Here is a 23953-nt window from a genome sequence, read left to right as displayed (position 1 = left end):
TTCCATAAAAATACCCTAAAACAAAACCACAATGGATGACTTTGTACATGAAACCAGAAAATTAAAACCAGAACAAAGTAATGAGTGCTTTTGTTGTGACTATACTAATTATTCCTTTGCTTTTTCTGCTTCTGGGCATAATCCACTGTTTAAAAATGTGATCTCTAATTTGAGAGACCACAGTCTTGATATGACTGTAACAGTATCCATCTAAATTATAGGAAGAAATAGATACAGTATGTAATTTTGGTTTTACTGAAATTGGCTACACAGTTGTTATCATATTAAGCAAGGTCAGTATTTCACCCAGAATGTAAAACTGCTGTTTTAAAATACAAGGCTCTAATCTGCTGGAAAAAGATAGGCATGTGTTAGTAGCACTTTTCAAATGGAAAATAAGTAATTCTGTCTACTTATTTCCTTTTTTTTTTCTTTTTCTTTTATTTTTTTAAATACAATGGAGCAATAGTTTTGCACTGAGCAAATATTTGTGGCGTAATCACCCAATTATAATGCTGAGAGCTTTTAGTAATAGAAAAATAGGAGAAGGGACTTGTGATGGTGTATTTACTTTTTCATTTTCTCTTTTTAACAAGGAAAAGAATGAAAGGTATCTTCTTCTCTTCCCTAACATTTTGCTAATGTTGTCTGCCAGCCCAAGAATGAGTGGCTTTATCTATCAGGTAAAGTAATACATTTACATGTGTAAAAATGTGTTGGGGGTTGTGTTCTTTCCAGATGATATTTCATAAGAAACTTGGAAGGATTATTAAACTTTTGCATTTATAAAGATGGAAGGTAATATCTGCAATAAGAAGTGATCATCTGTCTTATGAAAAACCCTAGAAGCCCAGGGTTTGATTTTCTTTGTAGCTGGGTCTATCACCAAGGAGACATTGTTCTTTTTACTTGGTTAGTAGCAGCTGATGAGTGGAAGTATTGGGAGCTTTTTAGATCTGTTAGGAAACCAGTGTTGCTGCATGGGTTTGTTAGTGCTCTTTGACTGCTGCTTGAGACTTAACAAAATTGCACAGCCCCCTTAACCTTCCATTAGTGTGAATTGAGCTGTTGCCATCAGTTTGTTTGGATGCATCCACATTTGTGTGTTATCTTGGAATTGGTGGCGCACTTTCAAAATTAATCTTTTAGTTTTTTCTGTTTAATGAGCACTGAGTCACAGAGTAGGAGTTGCTTTGGAGCTCACAGACTAGATTCCATTTGGATGAAGTTCAAGTCATGCTCCAAATGTATGCTTGAGATGCTCTAACTATGGGAAAATACCAAGTACATGGGCTGACCTTCAGTCCCTGGCCCAGCCTCAGGCTCCCCGGTGTAGCAGCACCTGAAATGCTACAAGGTGGCCCTAGGGACCTTAGCACCAGGTTTCACCTCACAAATCCTCTGATCACAGCTGCCAGACAGAGCCTTTGAGCTCTCTCCCAAGTTTCCTAGCTGAGCGCTTGTGACTGTTGTCCCACAGGCCTGTTCCAGAGGTGGAACAAGTGCTGAGGTGCAGGGGTGCCATTTGTCTGGGCTCCCTGTAGCTCTAGGCTGTTTCACAAAAACACTTGCATCTTGGGTATGTAGTTGCAAAGACTCCTGAGAGAGGCAAATGTGCAAACCCTGACTTCCCAAGTCTTGTACGTGTTCAAATAATGCCATGTGGGTTTGGGGCATCACAGTAAAATACCAAAAGACAGGAAAAAACTGCAACCAAGTTCTAAAAGGAGACAGAGATTTCACCTACTAGAAATGCTTCTATAAAACAGACACTTGAACAGTTAATTCCTTTCTCCTGAGCAGTGATTTGCCTGCTTCAAAGGAATGCTAAAGGTTGGTCATTGGGTGTTCCTACATGATCAGCCACAGTCAGTCACAAAATGTTACTACTTTTTTTTTTTTTTTAAATTAAGAGTAATTAAATTCCAAAATTTGTGTTTAGGTTCATACCCTACCTGCCACAATTGTAGATGGATTTGTCTGAAATGCTGCTGCATTAAGTGGTTCAAGTGGACAGTCCAGTTTGTTAAGTTTGTGGCACTGCTAATTATCTCAATGTTGATGGAAAAAGATGGTAGAAAAAGCAGATTAGTTCTGTGTTCCAAGTGGCACAGACAGAATTTCTGGTGAGGATAGAGTCTTCTGTACTGATTACAAAGCAGCTGACTGGAAATTTAGTATGTTAACAAGCAACATGAAATTAAACAGTCCGTCAAGCTCTATTTTTTCTCTCCTATCACTTGCTTTTCTTCTTCCCACTCACTTTATCCCCTAGATGTACAGCATTGTTCAATAAATAAGCCATTTTCTGTGGTATGTCTTTAGCTTCTACTCAGAATGGCCACAGCCTTTCTTGGTTTTCACTATCCAACCATCTCTTGAAAGCAAAACTCTTAATTTCCTCACAGCCTTATGTGTAATAGTCCCAGCACTGAGAATTTCTCAGATTTTAATGACTACACGTTCACAGCAAGGTGAAATTATTTCATCACTGTTTGTCTGAGACAGTTGATCAGAGCCCGTGTCTAGAGAGCATAATGGGGGCCTCCTGGACATTTTTTCTGAGGTTCACATCTCAGAACTGGAATGGATATGGGCAGAGGATGATGCAGTTCTCCCAGTCTTTCTCAAGGAAATTATGCCACTGGAGGCATCATCCTACATAACAACTTTGTTGGATTTCTGAATAGCCCAGTTGTTGTCAGGCTTCAAGATTTTCTGGTTGATAGTGCTGATATCTACCACAGGAGCCAAGGGGAAGAACTTTTAGCAGTGCTAAACTGAAGTCACAAGGAGCAGGGACCATACTTCTTAGGAGGGCTGCACAATTGTTTGTTAAAAGAAGGGAAATACAAATGATTCACAAGTTCACTTCAGTTTTCTGTTTTGATGACTTTGTACTTTTTCTTGCCCTGTGGTTCAGGTGATCTCTGTCACCACTGCACCCCTATATTGCCTCCCCACGTGTGTCAGCCGTTCTTGCACATCTTCTTGTTGTTATGCTGTGTTATTCATGAACCAGCAAACAGGGGAAAAAAGGCAAAAGAGCAAATTTTAGCTGCGTTTAATCATGTACGTGGCCACCATGTTTCCTTCATGGGGGGAAGCTGCCACAAGAGAACTCCTCCTTTATCTTTGGTGTCTTGGGCCTGAGCATGCTCTGTGCCTACGGAATACCAAGTGATTTTTCGTTTTCAAGCTTCTAAGAAATCTTTGTCCATTCTGCTGTCTTTAGAAAAGAAGAAAACATAAAGTTGGTTTTTATTCTTTCTGCTGTGTTGGAGCCAACATTCCACAGTACATAGTATTTGTGCTTTTGCCAGTATTTGCTGAATAGTGTTTCTGTGCAGGAGAATACAGGATGTCTTAAAGGACTTTTCTTGAAGTTTCATTTTCAGTAAAGCCTTTCATCCCAAAAATACTCAATTTTATTTATTCATTTCTAAAGGGTCAAAAAGTTATCCTAAACTGACTTTTTTTTCCCTGCTCAAAATGGGATCTCCTGAAAAATTAGTATGTTCTTCTGAAGAAAACTTACAAATTTGAAGGTGTTCACTGCTTTTTTTTCCCCTCAAAGTATTTCCATGAGGAGATTTAGTAGTGGTTTTATTAGGGAAATAAATCTTCAGTAAATAATTGATGCATTTATTTAGTGAAATACTCTTTTATAAATTTACTTGTTCTACAGACCTTACTCTGGGAGCTAATAAGACAGTTTGCAAACAAATGTACTTAAAGAAGAGTCAGTGTTGCCTCCAGTCATGTAATATGGTCCTGAAGGTCTCAGTTTCAAGAACCCGAGACTGAGGAATGATCACTGCTGTGTTTGTATGGATTTTGTAGCCTGAGTAGGTATCAGCTAGACTTACTGACATCACAGATGTCATTTGCAGAAGCTGGACATGTGAAAAACTCCCATTGTGAGGTGTTTGTATGGATTTTTGAATGTTTTTAAACCCATTGGGGTGTATGTCAATTTACTGGGAGCATCTTTTTTCAGAGCTTAAAGTTAGTATTTTCTTTAATTGGTAATGCTTTTATGTATTTTGTATTTAATGTTGATGTTATCTTTTTCTTTTTAAGGGAAAACTGCCTATGACAGGAATGACTATTACAAAGCTAGAAGACAGTGAAAACCATAAAAATGCATTTGAAATATCAGGTATTGCCCATTAGTGTTTTTATTTGCTAGTTATTCCAGCATGTACTGTTTCAAACATCATATGCTCACTCTGAACAGAGGAAAAAACTTTTTGTTGTGAGGGTGACCAAGCACTGGCACAGGGTGCCTGGGGAGATGGCTGTCCTTGGAGGTACTGGAACGTTCCCTGGCCATGATCCCAGGCAACCAGCTCCAGGTGTCTGTGCTTGAGCAGTGGGGACCTACAGAGGTCCCTTACAGCCTGAGCCATCTGTGGTTATTCAAACTTTCTAACACATCTACCCAGAGCCTCACCTGAAGGCTGCTTTTTACTGCTTCTCTTAAGCAGTTAAGGAGCTCTTTGCATGTGATTCATCCTGGAATTTCTGTATCTTAATGAATGAAGGCAGTAGCCTTGGAGAAGGTTTTTTGTGATGAAGCAGTTCCAAGTACACTATTTACTGAAAGAATAAGAGTTCAAGAGGCTCTGGAAGAGCTTTGAGCAAGACTTTTTTTCTAGAAATTTTCCACCTCTTTCTGAGAAAACAAGATGCTTCTTTAGCATCTCTGATGTTAATGATTGTGGCCATTGTGTTTATAGGTAATTTCTGTTTAGCCATTCATTTCATCATGTAAATGTCCTGAGACAATTTAAAGGACAGTGCAAGGTCCCCATTGTGGAGTTTTTTATCTTCATTAATTTCCTGGATCAGTTCTACATCCAAGCAGGTTGCATTTAAAGAAACTAATTTTGACTGTCTCAGGTATGATATCAATGCCATGACTCACAGGGGAAAAATTGTTTATGTTGAGAAAAAATGACTTTTTTGTGATAATAGCTATGAAGCTGACCTCAAGGGGAATGCAATGGGTTAAATGGTGTTAAGTGCAGAAGTGAAAGTTATCTTTGGTTGTCATTACATTCCCAAGTGACTTTTGACTTAGCTTTAATTTTATGCCTTCTTCTGAGAGAAGATTGGTGAACTCTTATTTTATAACTTTTCCGATGTTGTAGTGTGCAGACTCAAGAATGACATTTTAGGCTATGTGCTGGCTTTGCTGGGGAGGATGGGGAAGCATAAGGCTAGTAAATGAGCCTGTATCCTACTCTTGTCATTTAAGGTTGTGCTTAATTAATAGAGTTAGGGGAAAAAAGTAGAACTCCTGTGCTAGGCTAAGAATAAATACATGGAGGCGATGTGTGTTACAGCCTGGAAAAGTGGGATGCTCTTGTACTGAAAATATGGTTCAAATTTTTGCTTAGTATTGAGAGGACATTGTTTTAAGAAATAAGTATCTTTTTTAATCATGTCAGATTGACTAAACTGTTATTTTTTTCATTTCCTATGTCTTTTTGGTGTCTGTCACCTAGGAAATATGATTGAAAGGATATTAGTGTCTTGTAACAACCAACAAGATTTGCATGAATGGGTGGATCACCTGCAGAAGCAAACCAAAGTCACAACTGTTGGGAATCCCACCATTAAACCTCACTCTGTGCCATCTCACACGGTAAGAAATTAATGAGTAGAAATAGGTTATAATTAGATTGTCTGGCAAATATAACACCATGGAAAGCCTTTTTTTCTTTTAGCCATTAGTAGCAAGAACTGAATTTTGTCACTGTATTTAATAGGTAAAAAGATAATTCTGTTTTTAATTGTGTGAACAAAGAATAAAATGCTTAAAACTCAGTGTAGCAGTTAACTGGGGTGAAAGAAAGTTCATTATCATTACTTTTTCTGTTTTGACCAAGTGCCTACATCACCATCTTGTAAGTATACTTAGAACAGTAGGTTGTAATTGGTGATGTACTTGACAGGCTGTGGAGAAACAGTAATTTCTTTTTGGTTCTGCATTTGAATTGTTGGATGTGAATGGTTCTAAATTTAGCTCCACCCTTAGTGGTGAGAGAAGTGGGAGCAGGGCTGCTTGTAGCTGTTCTATCTTTAGTTTGTGCCCTGTCTATGGTAGACAATAAAAAAAAATTAAGCTTCTTTTTTCCAAAAAATGATTTAGTGTAAATTTTTTTGAAGGCCAGCTGTAATAAACAAGAATTCTATAGCAAGTGGGATTATTTCACCAGTCCTTGATGACACCATGTCTCCATTATGATAATATGCCTCCTTTCCTTTCCCATCGTGTTTGGCAGCTTCCTTCCCACCCAGTGACTCCCTCCAGCAAGCATTCAGACAGCAAGCCAATCCCACTGACTCCTGCCTACCACACTCTCCCTCATCCCTCCCATCATGGGACCCCACACACCACAATCAACTGGGGGCCGCTGGAACCTCCCAAAACACCCAAGCCGTGGAGCCTGAGCTGCCTGCGGCCGGCCCCTCCGCTGCGCCCTTCAGCTGCTCTCTGCTACAAAGAGGTGAGTGAGGGCCAGCAGCCAAGGACAGCACAGGGTGGCAGGCCTGCAGTGGGAAGTTTTAATTTTTTGTGGTGGCTGTGTGTATGTGACTTTCCTTTAATTTTGTAAATCTCATAAACAAAAGGAGATAAGTGAGAGTTGATCTGCAGTGCTCAATTTGTGTTGAAACTTTGCTGCTGTAAGAGAATCTTCTGTTTGGCTGTACTATATGCTTATTTTGTAATTTAACTTGAAATCCTTCTATGCTTTCATGTGTAAGCCACTAAATTCTCCAATGTATTAAAATTTCAATAATCCTTATACTGTTTAGCCTATAATAACATCCAAAACCTGTCTTGATCAACTTTGGTAGGTCCTGCTCAGTCACCTTTTTACTTTCTTGTTCTGTGTTTCCACAGAACATGTATTGTATCCTTAAGGTAAAGGGTAGATCAGCATCTTCCTTTTGTTCCTGAGACATAGTATTGTTCCTGTAAATTATCATGGCCACATTTTGAGCAGAAATGCTGCTGGGTTTGCTGTTTGTTTGTGGGTTTTGTTTGTTTGTTATGTGGGTTTTGTTTTTTTGGTTTTTTTTTTTTTTTTAATAGACCTCTATAAAAATTGACCTAGACCTTTACAGATTTGGGCTTTGAAGAGTGTAGGACCTGCCCAGCTTCCTTGTTAGGTCCCTCTTTTACTTGCTTCCCAGTAGACAAGTGAAATGGGTTGTTTCTTCAACTGTTCAGGAAATATTCCTGCCTCTTCTCTTCACTCTAGCTCCCAAACAGGCTGAATGCCTTTGCAGCAGGTTTTATGTATATTTCTCTTAATAGAACAGATAAAATATATGGCTGTGTATATAGTTGGAGGAAGGGTAGAGAGGAAATCAGCCATTCAAGCAAATTGAACATGGCAAAAAATATTAGTAAACTGAATTTTGGTGCTGTTGAAAGGTTTTTTAGATAGTAATTCCTGCATGCATCTTAGAAGTTAAATTTTTGAAATACTGTCTAGAAGCTCTACTTTTTATTTTTCCTGTACAGGATCTCAGTAAAAGCCCTAAAACCATGAAAAAGCTGCTTCCCAAACGCAAGCCAGAGAGGAAGCCATCGGATGAAGAGTTTGCACTGAGAAAAAGTAAGAGAGACTTGAGCAAATATCTGCATAACACAAAGACTGGAATTAACATCAGTTTAATTTCTGTAAGAGTTAGGTGTACAGTGTAAGCAAGTCACCTGTTTCCTCTCTTGTGTAAGGGGAGAGGAGTAGGTTTGTCCAGGGATGGTTTGTTATAGTCACCTTCTGCTGTGATGGCATCTGTAGAGCTTTACTGATTGCTGCAGTGGCTGTCTGCTTGTGAAGTGCCTATTTCTGTTTGTTACAGAAGGAAGGGAGGGTCACTAGAGAGCCAGGTGAAGTTCAGTGAGCTAAACATGTCTTTTAGTACTGTAAGCAACAAGGTGAAGATACTGAACCACTCTTGCAGAATACTTTGTAGCTATGTTCTTTAGTTGGTCTTGGTAGGAGCTTCTGCTGTCCTGGGTGTTGGAAAGCTGGTTATTGGTGCTGATTTGAAGACAAGTTGCTTCCATAATCACTACTCTTAGGATCCAACAGTCTTCTCTTATCTCCTGTGAATAATATCTGTAACTTAATAAATTGTGGCTATTTAGGCTGCCTGAAGTCTGAAGAAAAATGCTGATCTGAGAGAGACTTAGTAATGTACAGAAAGAGAGAGGTCAAAATCTGGATGTTGGGATAATTTGAAGTGGAGGGAGCATTAATGTTATCAAGCAAGCACAGTATTCACTTACTTGTCAGTGTTCCTGTAATTCTTCCATAGAAATGTGTGTGGATGAATAATCAGATTACTTGTATCAATAAAAGGGTGTTTTATTGGAGAGATTTTTGCTGTAGCCTTTGCTTCTGAGTCTTTCTTTTTCTCATGGACTTTAATTTAAGAGTTTGTGCCATGAGTGTTCAGTGCAGGAAGTGTTATTGTGGCAGTTGTCTCTCACAGGCTTATATAGAGCTGTAGAGAAAGAGCTTTTCCTCAGGGTGCTCTTGGTTTGTCTGAGGTCAGAGTCCTTCTGAATGTTTTGTGAATGTCATGTGGCAAAGGTTAAGGTAATGAGTAGAATGATTCTCTGTTCATGGATGAGCAAGTGGATGTTGTAGTTCAGGATGTTTTATCCTTACAGCAAGGTATCTGTTTAGGAAAAATGAAAGTACTGTATTACAGTATCATTTCAGATGTTGGAGAATGGAGATTCAGTAGTTGTAATGATGATGAAGAAGCTGTCAACTTGCAGGTTTAGCAATTGTTAAAGAACACAATGGGAGGAGTTTAGGATTTTTACTTGGGGGAAAGAAGGAGTCTGTAGCTTGCAAATACACTGTTCTACTCCTGATTTGATAACTTTTATTGAAAGGTGTTTTTTGTTGTGTTTCTTACATATTCTTGGTATTCATCTTTCCTAATCCGTAATTAGAAGCTTCTGTTAGTGTTTCTTCAACTTTCTCAACTTTTTTTTGTGGAGCTAGAAAAGTTTCCTATTTCTGTCAAACTTAAAGCATTGGTAAAGAGGTCTGGGTTTTGTTACTTCCCTTCTCAGGAATCCAGAGGATTTATGGGCTATGGTTTGAGAACTGCTGTGGCAAATTAGCATTTCAACAGACAAAAGAACTGAGATGTTTCAACTGACTGCCCTCAAAATGCTATTTCAGAAGTGTAGTATTTGTCCTGCTACTGTAATTATATGGTGCTGCATTGTAGCTACAAAATCCAATTATTTTTCCTGCCTTGAAAGAGGGATAACCCATACTTTAGAGTTCCTACATCTCTTAAGCTGTAGGAAAATTATATTGGGTCAAGATAATTTCTGCAGTAGCTAGCTTGTCTCAACAATGTTTGAAAAGTTGGCTTTTTTCTGGTGATAATAAATCACAAAACCCAACAGGATGCATTAGCTGGCAAAAAACACAACTACATTTTGATGTTGAAGGCTCCTCAGATTCATGAAGCAGGAAATCTTCAAACCTAGTTATTTCACAGGGGAAAAGAGGAAAAATGCTTTTAAAGCAACAAATTGACTTTTATTGCACATAGACTTCTGCTTTAAACTAAAGTAATAATGGTAGAGGTTCACTCTATTGTCAGTGAATAATTTGACACTATTTTTACTGAGTTACCCAATGAGATTCACTGTGGAGCTTTACCTTTTGGAAAATGTTGCCATGTAAAGCTTGAAGTTAAATTTGTTCAGTAGTGCTATTTCTGTTGAAGTCTGAAGAGTTTAGAGTTATCACTTTTCACAGATATATGTACATGATAGCAGCATGTTCCCTTCTCCATGCTGCACTGAAGTTATGCTGTTAATTCTGAGTTCTGTTTTCAGTTGTGTGCTGTTAGGGGGGTAAATATGATTTTATATATATCTATATACGTACACAAACACACACATATATATACACACAGAAATGCAAAAAGTTTTCAAGATGTTTAATGTGAATTAGTATTCTGTTCCTTGATCATTTGATTAAAATAATGGAATAGTATGGATATTGAATTGTGTGTTTATATAAAAACTTCAATATACAGGGGTTTTTCAGTAAAATGACTGGATTAGAATGAGAGTCCTCACACTTCAAAACATATTCTGTACAATGTCAGATGCTCAGAAAATTTCTTGAATGTGTGGGTGGTTACTCTGAATTGAATTATTTCTAAGCATTTCAAAATAGTATTTGTCTTTTTAGACTGTTACTTTTGTTCATTGAAGTTTGATTTTTAAAATGGTATGATTAAAACAATTTTCAATGGTTGATTAGGCTGAACTTTGGACTCGAACTGTACTTATTTACAAAGGCTTTTCTATATTAAGAAACATGCCCATGTTTAAAATTCTGTTTTTCCCATTGATTCTAGGTACAGCTGCTTTAGAAGAAGATGCTCAAATTCTTAAAGTCATTGAAGCATATTGCACAAGTGCCAAAACACGTCAGACATTAAATTCAAGTAAGTTAGCTATTTCAGTACTTTTTAGCTAAAATATCAATAAGATAGTTTGCAAAAGAGAGATCTGTATATTCTCAGGCCTTTGCAAACAGTAAGTTGGACCTGCAAATAATAATTACCTGCTTCTGGTTTAACATCACTGTCAGGTGTTTGTGTATTGGATGCCAAGGACTGTGGTTCGAGGCTATCATTTTTTCAGTATTTTGAAACAATCAAAGCCAACAAAAACCTAAATGTAGCTACTTGTCATGGTTTAAAATTTTACTAAAGCTTTACCAATGAATAAGAGATGTCTGAACTGAATAGAACAGCTAATCAGTATGCTTTTGGATAAATTTCAAGAAGCTGGTAAGTAGGAGGAATGATGAAGTCATTGTAATTTTGGAGGACTGTATTTTTGTTGTCTTCTGTTCAGCAAAGGCTTTGTCCATGGAAAAGTAACGTAGGCAAATAAAAACTTCTTTAATTTTATTGCCACTAGTTGTTTTCAGTATTAACTACAAATTTTAATCCCGTCTCATAATTTCAGGAGAAATTGTTCTCAGATGTGTGTTGCTTAAAGCCATTTTTAGTTTCTCAGATCAATACCTAGCATATTGAAAGCCTGTAACGTGCCTCTGGGGTCCTACTTCATTTAATCCAAATCAAGGTTGCCATGTGGAGTTCCTCTGTATTGTAAGTAAAACATTGCTCAAAGCAGGGGAGTCCACCAGCATGTGTTCCATTTACACAAGGAAGGAGAAAATGCTGTTGCCTTTGTTCCTTTTTGCACTGTTGAATATAAATTTAATTTGGAGATCCTTGGAACACAGTATAATGAATTTGAGGTACTTGGCTGGTTTTGCTGGAACTAGAAGGCTGGACATCATAACTTCTTGTCCACTAAAGATGTTTAAATTTTGCAACATTAATCACACTTACTGCTGCCTACAGTGCTCTAGGCCTGTTTTGCTTCCAAGCAAAAGCACTTCGTGCTGACAGTTGAAGTCTTAAAACACAATTGCAGACTTAGTTCTTGAATTTTCCTAATACACATTTATTTGCTATTGCCACCTTGAAAAAAACACAGCTACTTTGTATTCCTATGTAACTTACTATGGGAATATGGTAATTATATTAGACTGTAAAAACTTCTCAAATAACAAAAGCCTTAATTTTAATCTTTGGTTCTTAATGAACTGTAGATCTCCAAGATCATGAAATCAGCTACTGCTACTGTTTTTTTTAATACTAAACTTTTTATAGTCCTACAGTCATTACAGTAGTGTGTTTAATTGGATAAAGGGAATGAATGAGTTCAAAGTTCTGAAGATATGCTGTTGTTCCAAACAAAATCAAATGAGATGATTGCTGTTTAAACACCTCAACTGTGTTCTGTTATTTCCAAGGATAACGTGACAAGAAATGGTTGGGAAAACATTTGCACTTGCACAGTAGTGTGTGTGTGTGCAGATATGAAGTGGATATGATTTTTTTTTGCTTGCCTATTTTTCCTGTCTATGTATATTTAAGAAATATACATAGTGCTGTGGGTATCATTGCATACATCAGAAGTCAGCTCTTTTATTTGCTCTTAACTGCAGCAAGAAACAATTTTTATTGATTAGGCACACAGCTGCTGTTTGGAAAGCATAGTGTTGTCGCCTAAGACTAGGTTTCAGAAGGTCCATTTGTAAACTGGAATTGGAAATGGAGGAAGAACCAATAAAGCTGAAATTGCTTCTGTTGGACCAGTAGTCAGTGTAGAATAATAGAATGAGAGAGTTGCCTGTCATCTGTGAGGTATGCTGGTTTTTACATACTCCATTCTTACCTCCCAGTTAATATTCTGCCTGTCCCTGACAGCACTCACTGGGTAATTCCCCTACTGCACCTTAATCTACTGCTTTTGGCAGTGTCAGTACAGCAGAGCTATGGCATCAGTGCAAACTGGTAAGGTGTGGTATTAGAGGTAGCAAAGCAGCTTTTTATCATTTTTTTTAGGTGGGAAAAAGTGGGATTTAATTTGGGTAGGTAGATGGAAATGAAAGAGCAGAGTTTGACTTTCTCGTGCTTTTTGTACACTGAGCTTATTTTGCATTTCTGCTTCAAATGGAGACTTAAAATCCTCTGCAATATCATGGTGGCTTATAACATGGCCACTTAGATGGCTTCAATCCTTGGATATTGCCAGGCCTTGAAAAATTGAAAAACATGTCCTTACTATGTTTAACCAATGACCCTAGAAATCTAAAAATATTTAACTGGGGGGGGTGGACTCAGGCATGTAGGAAGAGGTGTGTGGGGGGTCAGAATGGGCTAGGCTGTGTCACTGTTAGGCTCTTGGCCGTGTTTTTCTGTGAGTTAATTTGCCATGTGGTTTAACAAATAACAAGGGGTATGGGCACAGAAAAAAATGTGCTTTGACAGTCTCCTTCAATGGGTGCAAGATGTTGCTGCTGATTTAGTAATCAGCAGCCCTGCTCTGCATGAGAACCTTTGCTTTTCTTTTTCCCCCTTCATTTTCCTCTTCACAGTGGTGACACAAGCACTTCTGTTGGCTGTATTGTGAGCTGGTGGGAAAATTACCTGCTTGAAAAAACTAACCCTGCAAAAGATTTTTTCATCTGAAGCTGTTTCCTGACCTGGCTCATGAAGCAGCTGTACAAAAGACTGTGTCATTGCAAGGGAGGGAAAGGATGAGGTACAGATACGTGATGGGGAAGGGGCTGTTGCTTTTCACATTGGTGCTGGATCATGCTGGCTTACTGTGTTTGTTTATTGCTCTGTGCCCAGTCAAATCCTCCCCAGACCAGAACTGACTCTGTATTTCAAAAGAACCTGACTTCCTCTTCAAAAAATTCTACTTTCAAACAATATTTTGTTACTCAAAATTCTCAACTGACACTGCCTAGAAACTTAAAAACCACTTCAAAATTGTATTGAACCGTTCAAACATCATGTGCTGAGTGTAATTTATACCTAAACCCCAAACAAATTTGAAAAGAAAGAAAGAAAAAAAAACCAACTTTGGTGCCTTTTTAACAATATTTTCTCTTTTCCTTCTCTTCCCATCACCTTTTTGCTTTTATTTCATGTGTTTGGTTGTGGCTATTCCTTACGTTCTCCTCCTCATCCCACCTCTGCCTATCCACATCCACCATTTCATTTCACCTATACATCCTTAGCATGGCAAGGCACTGACCTGATGCATAATCACGTCTTGGCTGATGATGACCAATCAAGTCTAGACTCCTTGGGTCGTCGCAGTAGCCTTTCTCGTTTGGAGCCTTCAGACCTCTCAGAAGACTCTGACTATGACAGTATATGGACAGCCCATAGTTACAGAATGGGGTCTACATCTCGTAAGAGCTGTTGCTCATATATCTCTCACCAGAACTAATGCACTTCTGAGCTTTTTCTTAACAAATGCTTGTTGTATCACAGCCTGCTTTTCTTAGATGTTTTCTTGCTGTTCCTTGTCTCTTTAATGTGATATTTTAACAACTTCTGAGGGAGCTCCTGAAACTTCAGTTATACCTGGTGGAAGGCTCTATTGTCAATTCAGTACACGTACAAAAAAGTCATTCTAAAAAGTGTATATCCTGTTAAGGATGATACTTCTTGAGGGTTTTTTAAACTGACAGATGTTAATTTGTAGCTCTGAATGGTCTTTTTTTTCTTTTGACTTGGTTAGTGTAGTAACAGGTCCTTTGTTTTGTTTTTATTTTGGATAAGCACATTTTTATATTTTGTACTGAAGCCATACTGGTTTGAGAGCCGAGTGCCAGCTATATGGAAATACCTTAGTGATAGTGGTTGGATTTTCTACGTATTATTAACAAAATACATAGCTGGTAGAGTAAGTGAAATGCAGCTTAAGAATAAGCAGTACAAGAGCTGTAAAATCATTCAGATACTCACATATCTGGCCTGTTTGTTTGGAAGAGCATTTGCTAATCCATAAAAATTTCTGGTTTTATACTGCTGTCTTTTGCTCATTGCTTAAAACGTTTATATGAAGGACCTTGCTGCTCTTTCCCCACCCCAGTCCAGCAATTGTCATGAAAACCTGGCAGTCCATGCTCATTACATGCAGTGTTTTGGTACTCTCATGTTACCTGTGGTCATACTGTCACTTTACTGTGTGCAGTAGTGTGGCAGAAAGCAGGGTTTAGATGTTTACTTGCCTGTTAAAATACACAACTGTCAACTCTCAATTGACCATTCTTCTTGAAAAGACGAGAGGAAAATGATTCCCCTGATGGAGGCTCCAGTGTTCAGCATCTGAAACTCTAGGTACAACTGTGATCAAATTGGCTTGCTTGAAGTTCTGAATAATAGAATGCTTGGCTTTTGGGTTGTACTGTTTGGAGCATGTCTGTGACAGATTTTATTGTGTCTTGTAACTTCTCTCATAAGCAGGTTTGTTTTCAGCAGCAGCTCTTCACTTACAGTCATGTTGGCTTTTTCAGAGAACTGTGACATGCTGTGCACAGCTGAAGGTGTCAAACCTGCACCTGGGGCACTGCTGGGGTGAACTGTGTGTGTGTGCTGACTTGTTGTTAAAGTAATTGGCATCAAAACAAAAATGGCATGTTTTCCAAATCTTTGTAAGCATTAGGGAAAAGTGTGGTGAAAGTGATGAAAGGACAGAAACAGTTCTCAGTTTTGCCAGGGCTCCCAAGTGCAACACCCTTATCACTTCTCACAGAAGCATGCTATCCAGTGTTCAGATACTACTCTATGAACAAGTTCAGAGTAATTGTGATGAAATTTAACTGCAGCCTGGCAACTTGATCACACTGTTTAAAAGGTAATCAATACCTCTCTGCAGGTCACATGATCAGAAAGTTGCAATTGCTAGGAGTGCATGATTCCAGAAGGTGGTCAGTGTGGAGAAGATGTTTCAAGGCATTTCATGTCTTCAGTTTACCTTCAATCTTGTTTGATCCCCTGCTTTATCCTCTCTCACTGTTGCTGGCATTCTGTAATGTGACTAAAAAAAGCAGTAGTGCTTACCAAGGAGGGTTTTCAGGGGTCCATTTTACTGCTGGTCATATATTAATCTAATGACCAGGAACTTGTGTATGTTGAACCTTTTGCAAATGGAGGAGTCTTGCTTAGAGAAATGAGATAAGTATATCTGCTCCATATCATTTCACAGCACATTTGTAGCCCACTTCACTCCTTTCTTCTTTTCAGTCAGTTTTTTTGTTTTGTTTTTTTAACATATATGGAAAGTACGGATTGTTTTTTGCCCTGTTTCTTATGATGTGGTGTTATAGTTGAATAATGTTTTCTGCACTGGATAAATGATAATTCTTTTATGTCTGTTTCATGTTATGTAGTGTAAATATGAGTTTGTAATACAGTTGTTACACTTGAACTTTCCTTATCACACAGAAAGTTTTGTTATCCAGATCTGAAGATTTTGACTTTTTATGCACCAAAGCTTTGACAGTTGACCACCTTTAATTATTGTAGCAATTATGTCATTAGGTACTATCATAATTAGGATCTCTCATATTGTGTATTCTCATATTAACATCACAGCACATTTAAAACCATTCTACATCTTCAATGTTACAGGCTGTAAACTATTGTGAACTGATCAGGAGTATTAATTCAAAATGTTTGAAACAAAAAAAGGATAAATGTGGAAATGATGGTATTCAGTCCAAAGGTTCAGTGTTTCTATTTTTGTGGAACTTTAGTCATGGTAATAGCAGTACCTTATGTTTATGCAATTCTGTAAATTGTATGTGTACAGTTACAAATACACTGGAAGGATGGAGAACCTGAATTGGAAGGTAGGTTCAAGCCATTGTCAGGCCCTCTTCTCATGGCTTATGCAGTGTTCCCATATCAATTAGCACTTACTATAAGCTGAAGCCAGCCAGTATTGATTGGGTGTTTTGCATAATCTTGCCAAAACACAGTAATGTGTATATAGTGACGTAAAACATAGAAAGAGTAATATATATTGTGCACTTCATTTGTGAATGAGAGAAGCCATCTTTAGTAGGTGACTGCCTTTGGAAAATGCAAAATGGATGTATATCTGAATGTTTCATTGTACTGTACAGTAATGCATATTGTTTGTGGTTGCATATATCAATTAAGTGTTTTGTTTTATATGAAAAGGACATCTGTTATGTACAGTTGAAATAAATTTTGCATTTGCTAGACTGTGACTTTAATATTTAATTATTACACAGGGGGAAAGGACATCAGAACTTGTAACTTAACACATCCTCTTCTCCCTATGCCTGCTTTCTCTTCCTCCCTTCTTCCCTGAGGAATCAAATGCAGACGTGAAAAACCTTTTTTGACATAAGTGTGTAATCTTTGTTTAATGTAGTTCGCATCTACAGGAAATTCAGTGTAATGGGAAGTATGTATTTTTCTATATCCCCTTTTTTGTAAAAATAATTTCAGAGACATTGCCATCTATGTATTGTTTTTATATTGCTTTCCTCTCCTGTTAAATTGAGTTTATTTTGGTCCTTTTAGGTTTTTTGTGTTTGGTTTTTTGTTGTGTGGGGTTTTTTTTTGTGGTTTTTTTTTTTTTGGTTGGTTGGGTTTTTTTTGTTGTTGGTTTTTTTTTGTGGGGTCTTTTTTTGTTGGTATATTCTCAGTAGAAGCATGGGCTGAAATGTTGGAACAGTCTAAAATCTACTTCTGCAGGTCCTATTGCCAGAAAGAAATGTTATTAATATACTAAGGGTATATATAATGTGGTTTCATGATTTAATATGACAACATTTTTATGTGTTTTCATGATGTAATATGACAACATTTTTATTTTAAAAGCAAGAGTTATTTGTAGTGTTTCTGCTTAAAAGTTGCATACATATGAGTGAATTTAAACAAATCAGTAAGCTAATATATGTGCTAAAATGTTTACATCAGAACAAATTTAATAACTGCCCCTGTCTATTAAAAGGTCATAACTTTGTTTTGCTGTGATTGTAGCAGCTCTAGTCCTGCAGCCATGGGCTTGGAAGTTTTTGCATTGGTTAGTGAAATACAGGCAGTTTAGTGGAGAAGCTCTTTGCAAATGTCTCAGGGATCTCCCATGTCTTCAGATGGTGTATCTGTCTTCTCAAACCATTCTGTTCTTACATGACTAACGCTTACATATGAAGCTGTACTTTGGTCCACCTTGATTGTTTCCATTATACTCATCTAAGCATATTGCTGTAAATTGCCTAAATCAGTCATCTGAGTCATGTGGGGTTTTATTTCTGTTTGAGATCTCTATTAGTTAAAAAAAGACAAAACAACTTCATGCCCAAACCTTTTTTATAATTCCCAGGAATTTGAAAACTATGGTGTATGTTATACAGTGAACTAAAGTTTAGCTGATATTTGGCCTCTGATTTGTGTTTTCTTTACAAAGAGAGTAAAGGATACCTTTTTGATTTTGGCCGATCTGTAGCACAGATTTTTCCAGTTTTTAAATCTCCACACATACTGAGTCTAGGAGGAGCATTTTTAGAATTGTTTGTATTAAGACCTCATGAAAAATTTATTAAGAAAGAGAAGGTTAATTTGGCAGGTCTGCTCATCTGCTTTAATATATTTAATACAGCAAATGCAGTTACACACTGAAAATTTTAAAATGACAAGTAATTTTTTTGTCTAACACTTGCTTCACTAGGAAATGTACATATCTGTACATGCCAGTGTTAATGGTAGATCTAAACAGTTGTGTATGCACAAACTTGTTTTCAATGGCAAGACTCACTCGTGTCATTGAAACTCATGTAAATTTAATTTCTGAGAGCTTCTTAGCTTGTGAAGTTGGTGAAAAACAGAAGTGTATATTCACAAGTACCGTTTCAAACTTTTGACCTTTATCCCTGCCTTGTTCCCCTACTTACCTCTCCTAATCACAGGAAAGGTACAAAGAAGTGAAGAAAACAGCAGTACTTAAAAGCTGTGCAACAGTGCCTCATGGCCTCAGATAATGCTGTGCACTTCTTGAAATTACCACCATGCCCACTCATCTCACTTCCATACCTTAAATTAGGACACTCATAGTCTTCTATGAACCTTCTCCTCCCTTTCACCAGCTGGAAGAAGCTGTTCTTGGTTGACTGAGGAGAGCTGTGTTTTAACTGATGCCCTGAAATTAGCTACTTTAGTAGATAATGTGAATAACCACCTCCATTTTTCTCTTTGCTTAAATGTTTCCTGACAGACATGGACATAGGCAGAGATTTAATATCCAGTTAAAGCAGAAAGGTTTCTGAATTTCATCCCTCTTTTCTTACTTCCCTTCTGCCAAAATTCTAAACTGCCTTCATATTTGTCTGCTAAATGATTCAAAACAAAGGACCAGGCTGTTTACAGCTCTTTTTCAGGAGCCAGGATGGTGCCGTATAAAAATTGCATGGTGCCCAGAGAAATTGTGAATGCCCCATCCCTGGGAGTGCTCAGGCCTGTTTGGATGGGGCTTTGGGCAGCCTGGTCTAGGGGAAGGTGTGTCTGCCCATGGCAGGGGGGCTGACTCTGTGTCAACCATTTTGTAAGATGTCATGCTCCTTTTGGGGGAGAGTGAATGAAAGGCTGAGTCTCTGAGTTAGGACTGCAAACAGACATCAGTGAGAATCTGTGTGACATTCAGTCTCTGCTGTAGTCTCTTCCTGGTTTGGTGTTAAGACCATACTCCAGTAACACTCTACCTGTTTTAGGCAGGTGTAAACTGAACTTTTGTTATGAAGTCTGTCAACCATGGAAATACCCAAACAGGTGCCAGCTTTCCTTATTTATAGAAATGCTCAGAACTGCTTGCTTGTTTTAGACTGATTGATTTAGCCGGAAAGGGGATCAGACACTGAAAACCAAAAGCAGGGGGCTGTTCCTCACAGGCCTATTCCTGTATTGCAGGTGTCCTACCACATTGTGTAGGGGGTATTGCCAAGGCCTGGGGCCCTGCTCTGAATGTCAGGTGGGCTGTGTTGTTGCTGGCTTTACTCTGGAGGCTAAATTTGCTAAACCTGTAATTTAGGGTATGGTTTTGTCAAAAAGCATTGTAGTTCTTTATTCTCCACTCTAGTGCTGAGAAGTATTGATATTGAATAGATAGCTTTATTTTTTGTCATGGAATTTAATTTATGGAAACTTAATTGACTCATGATTGTAGTGGTCAGTTGTTTGCTTTAATTACTCAATAGACTTCTGAACAGTGGGGTCATTCTTCCAAGACCCTGGTTTTAAGAGTTCTCTATTGAGAAGTTATGGCAACTTACTTGGCCTTGATATTTGCTTGCTAATCTTGAAATAATGGTTTGGGTTTGCCAAACATAGTTTCTCCTCCCATCTACCTTACTTCCTTCAATACCCACCCCCTCCAAAAAAAAAAAACCCAAATCAAATGAAACCCTGTTTTGTGTAGCTTGGGGTGCAGGGTGTCCATCTTTAAAAAAACAAAAAAATTAAACAAACCAACCCCCAAACCCAAACTAATCCAAAACAACAACAAATCCCCACGTGAAAAACCCCTACAAACTAACTGACTAGTAACTTGTGGTTATGTTCTCTCCAGGTGAATTGGGCAGTTGAGGTCAATTTAAATACAGTCATTTGGCCTTTTTGACTTGGAATAGTGTCTTGTAATAAAATACAGTGTCAAACTTGGGTGCTTAGAATTGAGGAATAGCAGATATAGCAAACTAAAGTAACTTGATTCTTCTACCCTATTTCATGAAAATGTGGAGTATGTCTCAAAGGTGTTAGGATTATCTGAGCTGTACGAACTTCCCAGACTGTCCTGTCGGTATTAACTCAGTGGGAAGTGCCCACTGTACTGTAACACAACCCTCTCTTCATGTCCTAAAGCTGTAGCTTTTGCAGAGGGAAATGGTTGCACAGGGGGTAGGCCTGAAGAACTTCATGATGGTACAAGGTGTAATTTAGGGGATATTGCTGAGTGCCAGTGATGACTCTGCTTGACGTTACTTCCAGATGTGTGATTGCAAAAAAAAAAAAAAAAAAACCAACAACCAAAAAAACAAACAAAAAAACCCTTAAAAAAAAAAGATAGCTCCTGGCATAAATGATGCAGAAAAGCATTATTCAGAAATAGCTTTTTTTTGCCTTTAGAACTTGACACCTCATGTCTGATGTTACTGTGCATGTACTCATTTGATGACTGGATCCTTTGTGGCAGGATTGATATGTTGTGTGTTTGTACCTGTGATACTCAGCATGTGCTTGTGGGGTTTAGGAAAAAAATCTACAATAAAGAAAAACCCTCCAAAGCTCACAAAACCCAAACCATGATCAGGGAGAGAAAGTGTGGGGGTTTTTACAAAAGTGTGAGCCATAAGAGCAGCAAGAGTTGTGACATACAAATAAGGGTTTGTATGACCAAGGGTATTGGAGCAGTGAAGGCAAGAGTGGAACTTGTGTCCTGTGGCACAGGAAGGTCAGTGTTGGCAGCAGCAGTGTTCCTTTGGGAGTGTTTGTGTAGCCTGAGGTCTCCTTGTGTATAATAATGTTGGTGAAGTGCTTTGTGTGTCTGTGCAGTGTTGTGTGCTGTGCTCTGCTGTACTTCCATCAGGATGTGCTGCTGTAACATCTGCTCCACATGCATGTGTGTGTATAACTGAACAGCTGGCACATTGTTGTTGTCAAGCTGTCTCCTCCCTGCTATTTGTGCTTTGCAAGGACCCATTGCCCTGCCCAGGCTGGCAGCTGGATGCAGCTCTGTACAAAGAGAAAAACGTGTGCTCCATTTGGGTGATGGGAGTCATGGGTGAGAAACCTGTGCCAGTTCCCTCCCCTGGTCAGTGTCCCCTTGGCCTGTGCTGGGCTGAGGTGTGCTCCACATCAGTACAGAGACCCAAAATGCAGCGATCTGGTAGCAGCTGCTGCCAACTAATTCCTAATACAACATTTAATTCAGTTCTGTGTTAGCTGCCAGGCTAATAAAGCAGAGCAGTAAGCAATTAACTGAAATAAACATAAGAGAGCTTTTTACAGAGACTGACAGCACACACAGGGAAATGTCCTTGAGCTCCCTACAGAATTTGGATGTGTTTGTTTTATAGGTTGTTCCTCCTGGAAAATAAGTGGAAATGTATTAACCCTTAAAAGATTTCTTCGCTCTGTAAGAAGAACTTACAGCTTTTGAGGACAAGATTCTTTCTCAAATCTGCTGTTCTCTTTAGTCTATATAATTTTGACAATCACATACTGATACATTAGATCTTTACTGTAAGCTTAAGGAAATTTTTTTTCTGCATTAAAGACGGTTGTCATTGTTTGCTAAAATAATTTAAATAGCTAAACATGTACAGCTAAGACAGGATCCCTACAAGCTCACTGTTCAGAACTCAAGACTGCAGCTGTTTGGGAAGTTAATATTTTGCAGTGATTGTGATTTATTCAACATTTTTGTTTATTTGCTTATATTTTGTGTTTTACCATGAACCTTAAAAGAAAAGTGCTGCTAGCACAAAGCAGCTGTTCAGCAACTGATTTCTGTGGGCAGGCAAGTCCTCTGTAGTACCAAATTATCAGTTTCAACTGTATGAGACTTGAGAAATTCCTGGTTAATGGAAGTTCACTACAGTGAATTTGTGACAGCTATACCTTGTTTGTTAAAACCAATGTCTTAATTAAAAAATGTAAGAACTTCCGTGCTTTATCTGCAGTGTTTGAATTCTGAACAAATGCTTAGACACCAATTTATTTACAGACCTACTTAAAAAAAAACTTTGTAATTTGTTGCAGCCCAATTGAATAATGTTTATAGACTTATGGGTGGATGCACGTTTCTGAGTTGTAGCTTTTCTAGTCAGAACTACATTTTTATAATCTATATGTTTTGTCTTGATGTTATAAATTGTAATATGTGGAAAAAGTTCTGAAGATGTTGGAATGTTTTGAGTTTTTATCATCAAACCATGAAGTGCTTTTTAAACCACATATTAAATACAAAGAGTGTGTATCATTTGGTAGGAATGTATTGTAGGACTAAAAGGTTCTTTGTAAGAGTATTTGCATGTATATGTGTGCACACATAAAGTGGGCTGCTTACAGTGTTTTGGGGAAAAGGGTTTTTACTTATTTTTCTTTAATTGCTGTGTCATTTGATACCACTATTCTGCTCCTTACTGACAGAGTAGTGGGTTTAGAGCAGAATTATATCTTGGATTTGTATCAGTGTGAGATCAGAATCTGTCCTTGACACTTAAAGCTGTTATTTAAACACAGCTATGTCTTTCTCAGTCTGCAGTGGGGAATTTGCACAGCTTTTACTGATGGTTGAATAGTGCACTGTTCCTTGAACCGTATAACATCCCCGTCAGTGACTCGGGAGTTATGTCACCAGTGGGGTAGGGGTGTCACACAACCTTTTGTTGTTGTAAGGCTGTGGTTTCAAAAGTAAAAAATGTGCCAGTAACTCATGTGTAGAGGGAAGGGGGAAATGGAAAGTGGTATACCTTGGTCATGGGGATATATCATGCGGTGAATGAAAGAATAATCTTTAAAATAATCCCCAGGGATATTTGTGAGTTACTCACTTTGTAATTTATTTTTACAACAGGTTCCCGTAAAGAATCAGCTCCTCAAGTCCTGCTTCCAGAAGAAGAAAAAATTATTGTAGAAGAAACTAAAAGTAATGGTCAGACTGTTATAGAAGAGAAGTAAGAAAATGTTTAATGAATGATGAATTAAAGTAGTAAACTTTGCACTCTTCCTCCTCCTCGTGTCTCCCATTTATAGCAGGGGATGTGTGGTGTGTTTGTAGCTGGAATAGAGCTGTTTGGAGTATGCTGCCAGTCCTCTCAGTGCAGCTGGCCTTCATTTAAATGTCTGGTTCTTTGTATATGCTGTGCAAGCTATTCCACCCATGCCAAGAAGTGATGTGCTTCACTTACAAATAGTTTTTCTGAGTGCTGTCAGATTTCAGTGTTAAATTGGTGTCATCCTTCTAGTTAGCCTGTGGTGTCATTCAACTTTCTTGGTAAAGTGTGTGTTGGAAGTGAAACTAAACTTCTGTTCTAGAAAGCTTTAATACAGAAACCAGCAGAGGTCCATAAATGCTTGACAGGTGTTTCTTGTCACAGAAGCTGGTAACAAGTCCTTGCCTTACTGAATATAAATAAGGATTGCAGACAGTTTTTTGTTGGTTTTTTTTTTTTTTTTAACACAGGTCTGAAATTAGCTATTAGGTGTGGGGTGTTTTTTATTTAATTGCATTTCATTAAACAGTTTTGTCTAATAATAGATTTAAATGTGTATTTCTGAAAACTGTTGTTACAGATTATTTTCTTTTTTTCATTTTAGAAGCCTTGTTGACACAGTATATGCGTTAAAGGATGAAGTACAGGAGTTAAGACAGGTTGGTAACTTGCTACATTTATAGCAACATGGAGAAAGAAAAGATGGAAGGCTTGTTATAAAAATAAATATGGCTTGCAACTTCACTTTGACA

The 23953-nt window shown here is 38.0% G+C and overlaps 1 protein-coding gene across 7 annotated transcripts in view; it reads left to right on the top strand.

Moving 5' to 3' along the window:
- Window positions 1-23953, top strand: part of ARHGEF7 (Rho guanine nucleotide exchange factor 7) — a 116413-nt gene that overhangs the window by 86324 nt on the left and 6136 nt on the right. For 6 of the 7 annotated variants that reach the window (XM_074535952.1, XM_074535949.1, XM_005488010.4 and 3 more), the window contains 9 exons: window positions 597-683; window positions 4084-4162; window positions 5514-5653; window positions 6294-6518; window positions 7544-7637; window positions 10429-10518; window positions 13686-13862; window positions 23063-23162; window positions 23806-23860. In XM_074535952.1, the coding sequence (XP_074392053.1) occupies window positions 597-683; window positions 4084-4162; window positions 5514-5653; window positions 6294-6518; window positions 7544-7637; window positions 10429-10518; window positions 13686-13862; window positions 23063-23162; window positions 23806-23860 (1047 nt within the window). The remainder of the gene's footprint in view (window positions 1-596; window positions 684-4083; window positions 4163-5513; window positions 5654-6293; window positions 6519-7543; window positions 7638-10428; window positions 10519-13685; window positions 13863-23062; window positions 23163-23805; window positions 23861-23953) is intronic. The other variant, XM_074535950.1, reaches the window with a different exon arrangement.

The sequence above is a fragment of the Zonotrichia albicollis genome, chromosome 2 (genome assembly GCF_047830755.1).
Source record: "Zonotrichia albicollis isolate bZonAlb1 chromosome 2, bZonAlb1.hap1, whole genome shotgun sequence".
Lineage (NCBI taxonomy): Eukaryota > Metazoa > Chordata > Aves > Passeriformes > Passerellidae > Zonotrichia > Zonotrichia albicollis.
Note: the sequence above shows the minus strand (reverse complement) of the source record. Positions and strands in the feature narration are given on the sequence as shown.